Raw genomic sequence first — 12,571 nt, 5'->3', positions numbered from 1 at the left:
AAAATTATAATTCGTGAATTATTTTTGAATAAGAATCAGCGAATGTTATAGATTTAATTTAACAAGTTTATAATACAATTTTTCAAATATTTCTTTAAAAATAAGTCTTACGGTTAATAATAGATTGAAGTCTTAAAAAATAATGAAGTATATTGGATTTTAAACCTTAAAACTTTATTTTTTTAACATTTCATATTCCTAAATGCAAAATAGCAATGATGTGTTATGCACAATATTATATCAAATGTGTTCAACTAATATCTGAAAATAAATTATATTTTAAGTATTAAATTACTCTTTTAGGTAAAACTATGTTCACTTCACTGGTAAACAAACCCTCTTTACAATATCCTTCCGTTTTATTGTAATTTGCATCATCATATCTCAAATTATCTTACATTAAAATGAGAGCTTTCCTCATGAGTCCTTCAAATTAACAGACTATATTTAGTTTTATATTGACTTATTTAAATTATTCATCATTCACTAATAATTGTCCCAAAATTTGGTTTGCAATAATTATGATTTAATTTGTAAATGTAGAAAAATTTTTAATATTGTTGACGATTTAAAATCTTTATTTGTTTTTTCAAAAATCTCCTTAAATAAGGAAGATATCATTGAATATACATTTAAATATTCACTTTTAATATTAAGTATATATATTATGTAACTCCATCAATGACAATAATTATATTTCTCTTATAATAATTAGCCAGGGTTATAATTTTTATGGTCTAAGTCATAGTATCTAATTATTATAATTATTAAAAGTATCTATCACTTATTTTCTTTGACAAAAAAAAATTAATTATATAAAATTGATGACATTGTAGACACCTATAATAACAAGAAATTAAAATAAACATTATTATACGAGTATTATAATTCGAAAAATTATAAGCCTGGCAAAAGATTTTTTTGCAATTCAAAATTCAATGTGGCTTACCAAGCCTAAAATTATGCAAATTTTATTTTATTTTTAAATCAAAATATCTTTTGTATAAATAAAAAAAATTATACTTTATAATGTCATGTTGAATATTATTTTTATAAGTTATAATATATTAATACAAAAATACAGTGGTGAACTTCAAATAGTTGACATTTGTTTGGTAAGAATCAATTAAAACTTTAATATGCCTACTGTAAAATTCCTTTTTGTTTCGATTATCGAAAATGGCTTAAGTTATTAAATTTTAATATAATAATAATCAGAATACAGCAAAATTAATCATAGTTGGTTGCTAAGATTCTGTTGATCTGGAGTAGGAAAATTTTTTGTAGAAATTAAACCAAATTTAAGGAATATTTCAGTACAAATGCAACAATTTAAGTCAAATCTTTTTATAATTTTATGTTACTATGCCCTATACGAGTTAAAGGCAAAAAATATAAAAAATTTTTCTCCTCGAACTGGATTCGAACCAGTAACCTACCGCTTTTTAGGGGGATACTCTACCAATTAAGCTACGGGGGTATGAAGAAATTGCCAACAAATTGTTCTTCACATTATTTTATACCGTAATCTACATGATTACGGTATAAAATAATGTGAAGTTTCTTTATACAACTGCAGAACAGATGGATAACGTAATCAAAGGAACGATTTAAAGGCAGAAAATTGACAAATTTTATTTTTTTAAATATAAATTTCTAAATTTCCTTTTCTCGTTTCTTTGATTACGTCATCCATCTGTTCATTATATTTTTATATTTTTATAACTCCATATTAAGGAAAAGTCCTGCCTATTAACACAGTATAGTTAATTATAGTATGTATTTGAATGATTTTATTAAATAAATTTTCAAATGAACTTTAAAATAATTTTTTGGCAGTTCACCACTGTATATTTATTGTATAATTGAACAATTTATTTACAAATTTTTGTATTTTTATAGTATATTTAATTTTAAAATAAATTAAATATGAAAATATTAATATTTTTGAATGCGATACAGTAAAAAACAAATAATATGTTAATATAGTATTTATACAAAAAAAATATAATTTTAATAATATTATTTTATTTATTTCATATTTAAAAAAAAAAAAAACATTTATTTCATTTAATAAATATTTTCATTCTCAGTTTGTTATTTAATTGCATAATTATGAATAATTTTTTCTTGTACATAAAATTAATTCCATATTTAAATTTTCATAAAATTCTTAAGTATCTTACCTTTTATTTTTTACCTTTGATTGATTTAATTGAATTTAATTTTCGATTTGAGATTCAAACGTTAAAAGAATAAAAAAAAAATATTTATATCGCAATATTTTACGATATATCTATATCGTAAAATTTTTGTATACTAGCTGATTATTTAACAAAGTAAAGCTTGAGTTCTTAAAGAATTATAAAAAATATTTTTTCGAACTTTATTCAAAATATTAAAAATTTCAGAGTCTTTCTACAACAAATTGAATTTAATCATAAGATTTACTCTATAAAAGCTATATTAAGGTGCCTATTTTTATTCATTTGTCCGAATTTTGAGTTTCTATTAGAAAAATTTTGAAAATAATTAAACAAATTTTCTTTAAAACTTTTCTCTTAATTCAAATGCAGCTGGGCATAATTAATTTTAATCAAATTTTATTTATAAATTTAATTAACAATATTACTACTTATTTATATAATAATAAGTTTAAAAATTAAAATCAAATATTTAATATTATCCTCATAATTATATGCGGTTAAGTATTGAGCAGTTTGGTGTCCGCCCGAACACGCGTGTATATGCAACCCTTGACCCGTATTGCACAGTGTTCCAGGCCGAAATACATGCAATAGAAATCTGTCTGAGAATCAATTTGGAAAGGGGGTATAGAAACCGCACCATCTATGTGTTCTCAGACAGCAGGGCTGCACTGCTGGCGCTCCGTTCAGCTCAGGTTACATCCAAGCTAGTCTGGAGCTGCCTTGCTGCACTTATGGAATTGGCATCGGAAAACAGAGTGATGCTCATTTGGGTGCCGGGCCATAGTGGCCATGCGGGCAACGAAGTTGCCGATGAGTTGGCGCGGAGGGGATCTGGGGCTGCCTTTGTGCAGCCGCTGCCTTTCTGTGGTCTGCCTTCTTCCGCCGTGGGGGCCAGGCTTGCCTGCCTACTCGCGGCGGAATGCGGTCGTCACTGGCGGGACACGAAAGGGTGCCGTCATGCGAAAGTGTTTGTTCCGGCGTACTCCGGCGGATTTGCTGCGGAGTTGCTGGGGATGAGCAGGAGCCGGGTTCGCACTATTGCGAATTTCTTCATGGGGCACTACCCGGTGAAATACCACCTGCATAGGCTGGGGAAGTCGGGCTCCCCCCTGTGCAGATTTTGTGGGGGTGGCGATGAGACCGCCGTGCACATTCTCTGCGACTGTCCGGCACTGGCTGTTCGGCGCCGCAATTGTCTTGGACATGGGTCCCTAAGTGTTCGGGAACTATTCTCCAACTCCCTTAGGGATATCTCCGGCTTTGTGATTGGGACGGGGATATTATAGACGGGTGAGTGGGGTGGCTACAATAAGTCAAAAATGGCTGCGGTGGCTTGGGAGGATGCTCCTGTCCCAATCGGTTCCCTTAGAATCTACATCTACAATTGAGCAGTTTTAGTACTGAGGAACACATAAAAGTTTGATAGTAGTAAACCTACACCAATATTACCGGCAATAAAATTTTTTTTATGATAATGGCCCAGCTTATATATAAAACTATTCATTAATTCAACTATATTTCCATATGCTATAGACAATATCTTCTATAAATAATATTATATAAAGGTAACAATCATTTTTGTATAACGCTAATTAAAAAATAATATTAAAGTTGTACAAATTTTTTCATCTTCATATTATTATTTAAATACAACCAGTAATATAACCTGCTAAAATTAAAGCTACAAAATTATAATATTATAGTATTATAATATGTTTATAATTTTTATTTTATTTTAATTTTCTCTAAATTCTAAAAATATGTTCTACTATATTGCCATTTTATTTAAAATTAAATATGAAATTATTATAGAAGTCGGAAATATTTTATATGGAAATTTTTTAAAGGAATTAAACTATTATACAATAAAAATATATAATGCGAGGAAATAAAAATTTGTATTTAATTAAAATATAATAAATATTTATTGGTATTTATACGTATGTATAAAAAATTTTACATGGATTTGTATAACAATATTATATTAAAATAATTAGAGAACTTTAATGATAACTTTAAAAACATATTTTTTTCTATTATATTTTTTTTATTATAATTGTAGGCATATTAGAAATATTGTTCGGGAATTTCTAATATGTATTATCGGATACCAAAAAATATCGGAAGTTTAATTTTAAATTAAGTTATAACATATAGAAAACAACTCAATTATTTCATATAAGCCAGTCTTATCTACAGTAGCTTATAAAACTTTTAATTATAAATTAAGAAAAATGAATCTCCTAATAGTTAATTTTTAATTTCTTCTCTTAATTTCTCGTTTCCAATCTCTTGTTTCTTTAAACATAAATCATATTATATGAAATTTTTTATGGTATATGAGATATTAGTTGTATTTCTCCTGCAATATACGGAATACCTATTTTAAAATTAAATTCCCGTAATACTAGTTTTTTTCTGAAATTTTTTAATAAGGAAATAAAAAATGCTATATTTTTTAATTGTTTAATACTTTCGCAATATTCTATAAACAATCATTATATTCTATATCTGACAAACACTCTGTGCTTAAATATAAGACAACAATATTAATAAAACAACAAAATTATATGGAGAACACAAATAATAACAATAATTTATTTTATTAACACAAATGACGTAATTTTTGCATCGACGCTGCATTGACGCAATTTTTGATTACTTTCCGATTATACTCAAAATTTAAATTTTTCTATTTCTTTCGAATATTTTTCATACAATATAATATTTAATATCGAAAAATTAAATTACATCCATTATCAATAAAATTCACAATAATTATGAAAATCTTAAAATATTCTTTGTCCTGTTCTTGTCAGTAATTTCCAAATCATAGTTTAGTTTCTTCTAAAATAATATTTACAAAAACTTAATATTCATGCAAATTAGAATAAAACAGACACTATTAAAAGATTTTACAAAAGAGAGAAATATTAACAAAAATAATAATTTAAAAATGTCTACAAAATTTCTCAATTATACTCTTAATAAATTTCAAATTACTCTTAAATCAATTTATTTTAGAGTAAGTCAAATATATTTATTGTAATTTCCACTGAGTTTTGCTTATTAAGATCAGTCGTAATTTGCAATAATTCAATTGTTAGATTCTATAATTTTGTTCTTTAATGTAAACAATAGAGCTTTAAAATTTCTTAAGATTTTATGAATTTAATAAAATTTAAAATTCAATTATACTGTCTTGCAAATCAAATTTTTCTGCGTACTCAAATAAATAATTATAATATATTTGTGTGCTAATTTCTACAATATAATTATAAGACATATTATGTATATAATATATGTACATATACACACATGAAATATTTTATTGCCATTATATATAGTAGCCATATAGTAGTCATTTACATATTTAGACTCTTATAGTAGATTCGCACATAGATTTACATATTTAGTCTCATATATAGTAGCCATTTATTTTTTACTTTCATATTATATAATTAAATTTATCGAATAAACTACACATTAATAAATAAATTGCATTCTCTAACATATTAAATTAAATGAAAAATAAAACACAAAATTTAAAATTTAAATTAGCAAACATAATGTGAGATTCACGTTTTGCTAATTCACAAAGGTGCGTACATTATTATATATGTATTATCTACGTATATAATTAATAGAAACTTAAAATGGCCATTAATATTCAATTAAAGTATAAATGGTAATAAATTTAATACTAAAAATATTCACGTGTTATTTATCCTTTTTACATAATACAATTTCAACAACAAATTAAATTACATTTACAATGTTCATATTATGCTTGCTTTCTAAAGGTAATTATTATTTTTACATATAACAATTATATTATGTAACCATCATCAAATTTAATTTAATAATTTTGTTATCTCCATTTTACATACATACATATATAGTTTAGTATTTAAATTTAAATGAAAACATTTAGTTTACAAATTAATAATATGGCAACTAAAAGGATAAATGAACGAATACATCTACATAGATTTAAAAAGAATTGCATACGTTTAGGTTATTCATTTACACTACTATTTTATGCGTAGACTTATAAAATTTGGAATATGCAGGAATTATGGAATTTAATCAGAGCACAATTCACTTTTATGACTTTAATAATGTATGAAATTAATGAAATTCACAATAAATTTATTTTTAATATTAAAAATTGTAGTTGTAGGTGTTAAAATTCTATTTTAGAAGTGAAAAGAAAAAAAAAATGGAAGAATAATTATTACAGTCAGCGATGTTAAAATTTTAGATATCGGAATTTGGGTTTTCTTGTTGTATATGCATAATACATTAAAATCTTTATGATCAAGAGTATTTGTTACATTCAATAGATATAACATTAATTGAACCTTTGAAGAATTTCAAAACCTAAGAATAAATTATAGTAATTCAAATAACATTAAACAAAGTTTACTATGGAGAAAAGTCTTCAAATCTGTTGCTGTTTTATTGAACAACTATTAATTTATTGTAAGATCGAATTTCTGTAAGAGTTTACAGAATTTTAGTCAATGTTTTTATTAAACCATTTAATTCTTTTTGCATTTTTATCAGCGTCTATCAACATTTTTCCAAAAATTATTTTTTAAACTTCGTCAAATTATTGAAATGAAATCATAAAACTAGTAGAATTTTTCCAAAAGCTTTTTTACTTAAGCTAATGTTGCAATATCCGAAATATTTTGTATTAAGTCGAATAAGTTGATTTTGCTTTTTGATTGCAGAATTGGTTGTGATTTACACGAAAGAAATTACTATTAACATGAAAAAAAATATTCATGATGATTTAATTAAAGTCATAGTAGGGTTGTAAATTTTATAAATTTAAAAATTCCACTAAAATGATTTTACGCCTAAAATTCTAGTCTTATAATAAATGACTCAAACCTACGGCATTTTGTTTAAAAAACAATTTATTAAGTATACCACACAGTCTTAGACTGTATTGTGTGCATAAAAGACATAAAAGGAGAATATCAAAATAATTATTTTCCTTTTTACATAATGTGTGGTATTTTTTTTTTTGCTCCTTTTCGCAAAACATTACGGCTTTTTTTTATTTATAAAATCAAAGGAAAAAAAAACTTAAATGACATTTCAAATGAGCACGCAAACTTTGTTATTTTCTCCTAAAGTTTTTTATTTAGAATTAAAAATTGCAAAAAAAAAAATAAGTTCTGCCTACAATTTTGCTTTTATCTTAAAATTTTTTCCTTTCTTTCTAGTAAAATACTTGCCTTAATGAAAATTTAATGCAAATGATTAATTTAATTTTAACTTTATACCCTTTGTGCTCTATATTTTTGCATTTAAATCTATTTGAAATAAGGATATGAAATAAGAAGTGCCGACATTTTAGAGAAATATCTAAGGTAACATATTATATTGGGCTCTGGAGCCCAATTTTTTTAATTAGAAAACTGTAATGCAGCCATAGCGATGCAGCGATTGTCAATGATAATACCTAAAATTTTTAAAATTACCATACATCTCAGAAATTTCAATTACCTAAAATTTTAAAATGAAATCAAAACTGAAGTCAAATTGGATCTTTTGATATTTATTAAAGTTATTCATTCCCGAATGCCTATTTTAACAAAATAAAGCAGGTATTTTGAAAAATAACAATAATCCGTCACTTTAATTTAGATCAGAAAAATCGAAAACTACAATATTTAATTAAAATTGATAAACCTGGCTGTACCGATAAATTTCCATTTTTTCAAAAATGTTCACTAGTTATGAACCTTTTTCAATATAGTTCTATTGTGAGTGATTCCGTTCTTAACGTGAAATACATGCTATAAGAATTAATAAAAGAGCCCTTACAAAATATTTTAATACTCACTTATTTATATTGTAATCGGTATTTGTATATGTATGTATATAATATGTATACATAAAAACAATGTTTAGTGCCATGTTAAATTTAAATATTTAATTTTATATAAACATAAAATGTTAAAATTCATGTTAAATTAACATTAAAATTATGATTTATGAATTTCAAATCAATAATTCAGCCTTATTAATTTGAATACAAAAAAAAAATTAAATGACATTTTTTCAACTACCTTTGGTGTCCTTTATTACCGTTATAAATAAAATTTTTAATATGAACCCATAGAGAATTCAAAACTTAATGGTAGTAATTAAAAAAGTTTCATTAAATGTATTATATATGACCTAATCCTGTGCAGGAAATGTACATACATACAAAGAAAATCTCACATATTATGTTTTTTAAAATCTTATATTCGATTTAAAGTAACAGGAAAAGTAATAACACATTCCTCAAAAGTGCCGGCCGTGATAACGATTCTTTTTCACTATGATATTAAAGCAAAAAAAAATAAAAAAATTTCTCATAATTTTATAAATTCTTATTACTCTACTATTTTCGAGTAAAAACAACTAGGTTCAATTAAATGAGTTCTAAATACTTTTGTATTGCAGACTACTTGATTTATTTTCATTACAATATTAATATTTTCAGTCGTATAAAAATTTCTTTGGAAAAATTTAAGCAATTTTATTTAATACAGCGTGATCTTAAAGAAGGAGATGAAATTGATTTGGATGATAGGGAAACCTGTAATGTATTGGAGATAAAATTTTCCCGGCAATTTGAATTTTTTTTTGAAAGCAAATGTAGTTTTGTTGTGATCTATGCAAATGAAACTAAATGAACCGGTATGTAAACGAGAAAATTTTTACAGTTTGTTATTAAAATTTGAGCTTGAAAACCACATTGTGGTGAAATGTAAAATTCACATTGTGGGTGAATTGTATGCGAACTTTCATTTTATCGCAAAAAAAAATATTAATGTTAGAATGCTGAAAACTTAAAAAGTTTGTTTAGGTATGAAATTATATTGAACTCTAACTTGATCTAAAAAATTTAATGACTGTTGGAGTATCGATTGTCCAAAATTTTTGTTACCCTCCAATCATAATCCTTTTAATAAATAATTAATTTTTATATAATTAATCTGACCATTGGTGCAGTGGTTATGGCACCGGTCCTTTAACCGAAGGGTCTCGGGTTCAAACCCCGGTCAGGTCACTATAAAAATTATATTCAATATTATATAACTTAATATGCAATACTAATAAATATTATACAAGTAATTTTCAAATATTCATAATATTCCATATTAAAAAAAAAAAAAAAACTAAGAAAAATAAACAGTAAATATTAATAACCTCAAATAATTAATATAAATAAAACTACGGCAGGTTAGTCACCTACCTAGTTAAACTCTATGACGCTATGAAACTAGTGCATGAGAAATCATGCACTAGCCCTATGCTCCTTCTAGGAGTGAATAAGGAAAAAAAAAAAAATTTTTATAAGCAGTGTTGGCCTTTTACTTTCACACTTTTGGCTTCTTTCCCCCTTACATCGGTTCTTTCCTCTTGCATATTAAAATATAATATCTAACTTTTTAACTGAAATTCTTGAATTATTTTTTATATTTAATATTTATTTAAAATAATTAATTATTTAAAACATATGATATTGCCTAATTTTCTTTTTTCTCTTCTCTTTCCAGGTAAGAAACTTTAAAGAAATTGTATAGTATTATATGAAAAAGAGTTGGTCTAATTCTTCTTAATGATCTAAGCAGATCTTCAACACAATGAGGGTTCAAAATGATGCATATATATATTTTATACATAAACAAGTTTTCTTATTAAATTAATATTATATAATTAATTATACAATGAAAATATAAAGTTAAGAAAAGAAAAACAGTTAAAAATTGATATTAGAATATTATTAACAATTAAAAGAAAAAAAAAAGGATGTTTTATTAAAAAAAAAAAAAAATTTTCATTAATAATAAAATTTATTTAAATTGAATTTTATCTTAGTTTCAATTACCATAAATTAATAATTAAGAAGCTGCAAATATTATCTTTCATAGACACGGTAATTGCATTTGTAAGAGTAATTTGCAAATTTTACAGTCGAATCGCTCTTTTATTATGAGCTAAAATTACTATAGTTAGGAACATGACGGTGTATATAATATGATACTGATACAAAATTTTGCAAGTGGAACGTAGCGAATATACATATTATCTCAAGTCTAGTATTCTAGTCTAAAAAGCAAAGCAGCATACACTGGCAAAAGCGGTGAACAGAAATATTTACTTTCGGAAATAACGTAAATATTTTAGAGGGAATTAAAAATTGTAATTAGTATGTTTTATAATCCGCATTCCCGTTCTCAAAATCTATCGTGCACTTGCCGTCGATTTTTCTTGACGGTAATAAATAAAATATGTCACAGAGAATCCGTGCTTTAACACTTCATGTTTTCTTTTAAATTATCCATTTAATTGAATTTCGGGGAAAAGATATTTAAAAAAAATTTTTATATTGCAGTTGCAAATCTTTTTATTATACAGTGGAATTCTTTAATATAATTACTTTACCACATAGCATCGTTCGAACTATTGAAAATGGTTAAAAATTTTGCTCGTATTGAGTTTTCGAGAAAAATGAGTTATTTTTGAAAAATTTTCTAAAATTTTCACTTGTTTTAAGATTTTTGACTTAAAAAACCGTTTCCAGAAAGACAAAACTTCAAACAAAAAATATTTCAAAGAGATATGAGAGAGATAGCTTGAAACTAATTCCATTATGCAATTTTATACCTTGTGTATCATTAAAGTTTGTTTAAAGCAATAACTACATTAATGTCTTAATTCAAACAATTTTTTTGTCATTGTCAAAAAAATCCATAGGACACTTTATTTTTCTTTTCTCTTTAAAACGAATTCAAAACGTTTTTTATTCAACGTTAATTATCGTACATTCTAACATCGTTATATTCTCCTTTAATAATTATTTAATCCTAAATGCATTTTTTCTCTCATTCCTTCATTTATTTACTCATTTTCTAAATTTGATAAAAATTATTGATAAACATTTTCTCTCACTACCGAAAAAATACTGTAAATATTTCAAAATGACCTCTCTATCGAATCGTTATTTCTCTCCTTCTCTCTCTTTTTCTCTCTCTTGAAACAATAAGGGCAAAACAAAAAAAAACAAAAAATTTATACAGCTCTTCTCTTCACATATTTAAAATAAGAATTGGTAATGAAATGCATTTTCGTTATTGCCAAGGATAATAATAGAAAAACAAATACAAGAAAAGAATATTGACGGGAAAATCCCGGATATCCTGACAAAAAACAAAAGAAACAATTAAAAATAATAAAGCAGAAAAAAAAAATCTATTATTAAAAAATTCTTTTCCATTAGCAGACCCGCACCACCTTTAATATTGTTAGTACACAAATTTTTAAAGAAAGAGTAAAAATTATAAAAAGGGATTTGTACAGTTCTTTTGCAATATTCTATAATAAATAGAAAAAAAAATGTTATTGCATTTTTAACAGAAACGAGAAAAAAAATAGAGTTGACCTTGTCAACTCTGTGATACCCGTACGAATTTGTTATCCTATGTGCGAATAACTAATGTGCCATAACTAACTATGGGGCAGACTATGACTTTAAGTTGCCGTATTACCATATTAATTTATGCAAAATTTCAGTACTATATGTTATTCAAAATACTGGTTGTGCCAAACTACTATTGATGTTGTATGGCAGCTACCAGAAAGAGCCAAGAAATTTTAGCGAATTTTATCAAGCACATCGGCCCTACTAATATATTCACTTGTGTGAAATCTCAATATCACAGCTTTTATAGTTTTTGAGATATAGTCAAATAACTTTTGAAGTTGTATGGCAGGTACCAGAAAGAGCCAAGTAATTTCAACGACTTTTATGAGACACATTGGCCCTACTAATATATTCATTTGTGTGAAATTTCAATACCATAGCTTTAACAGTTTCTGAAATATAGTCAAATAACTTTTGAAGTTGTATGGCAGGTACCAGAAGGAGCCAAGTAATTTCAACTACTTTTATGTGACACATTGGCCCTATTAATATATTCACTTGTGTGAAATCTCAATATCACAGCTTTTATAGTTTCTGAGATATAGCCAAATAACTTTTGAAGTTGTATGGCAGGTACCAGAAGGAGCCAAGTAATTTCAACGACTTTTATGTGACACATTGGCCCTACTAATATATTCGTTTGTGTGAAATTTCAATACCATAACTTTTATAGTTTCTGAGATATAGCCAAATAAATTTTGAAGTTGTATGGCAGCTACCCGAACCGGTACCCCGATCATGTCCAATTTAAATAGGGTTCTGGCACTTACTACAATAAATCATTTGTGAAAATTTGGTGAACTTAGCTCAATTAGTTTTTGAGTTATCGTTCGGACGGACGGACGGACGGACGGACGGACGG

At 25.7% G+C, this 12,571-nt stretch overlaps 1 protein-coding gene across 4 annotated transcripts in view; it reads left to right on the top strand.

Annotated features, from left to right (window-relative positions):
- Nucleotides 1–9,982, top strand: part of LOC129618770 (formin-J-like) — a 180,701-nt gene extending 170,719 nt beyond the window's left edge. For 3 of the 4 annotated variants that reach the window (XM_055533744.1, XM_055533742.1, XM_055533743.1), the window contains one exon: nt 9,857–9,982. In XM_055533744.1, coding sequence (XP_055389719.1) covers nt 9,857–9,885 — 29 coding nt within the window. In that variant the 3' untranslated portion in view covers nt 9,886–9,982. Of the gene's footprint in view, nt 1–9,781 lie in introns of all 4 variants that reach the window. The other variant, XM_055533745.1, reaches the window with a different exon arrangement.
- Nucleotides 9,983–12,571: the final 2,589 nt, after the last annotated feature.

This window comes from Condylostylus longicornis, unplaced genomic scaffold, assembly GCF_029603195.1.
Source record: "Condylostylus longicornis isolate FDR11 unplaced genomic scaffold, ASM2960319v2 ptg000010l, whole genome shotgun sequence".
In the NCBI taxonomy this organism is placed as follows: Eukaryota; Metazoa; Arthropoda; class Insecta; order Diptera; family Dolichopodidae; genus Condylostylus; species Condylostylus longicornis.
Note: the sequence above shows the minus strand (reverse complement) of the source record. Positions and strands in the feature narration are given on the sequence as shown.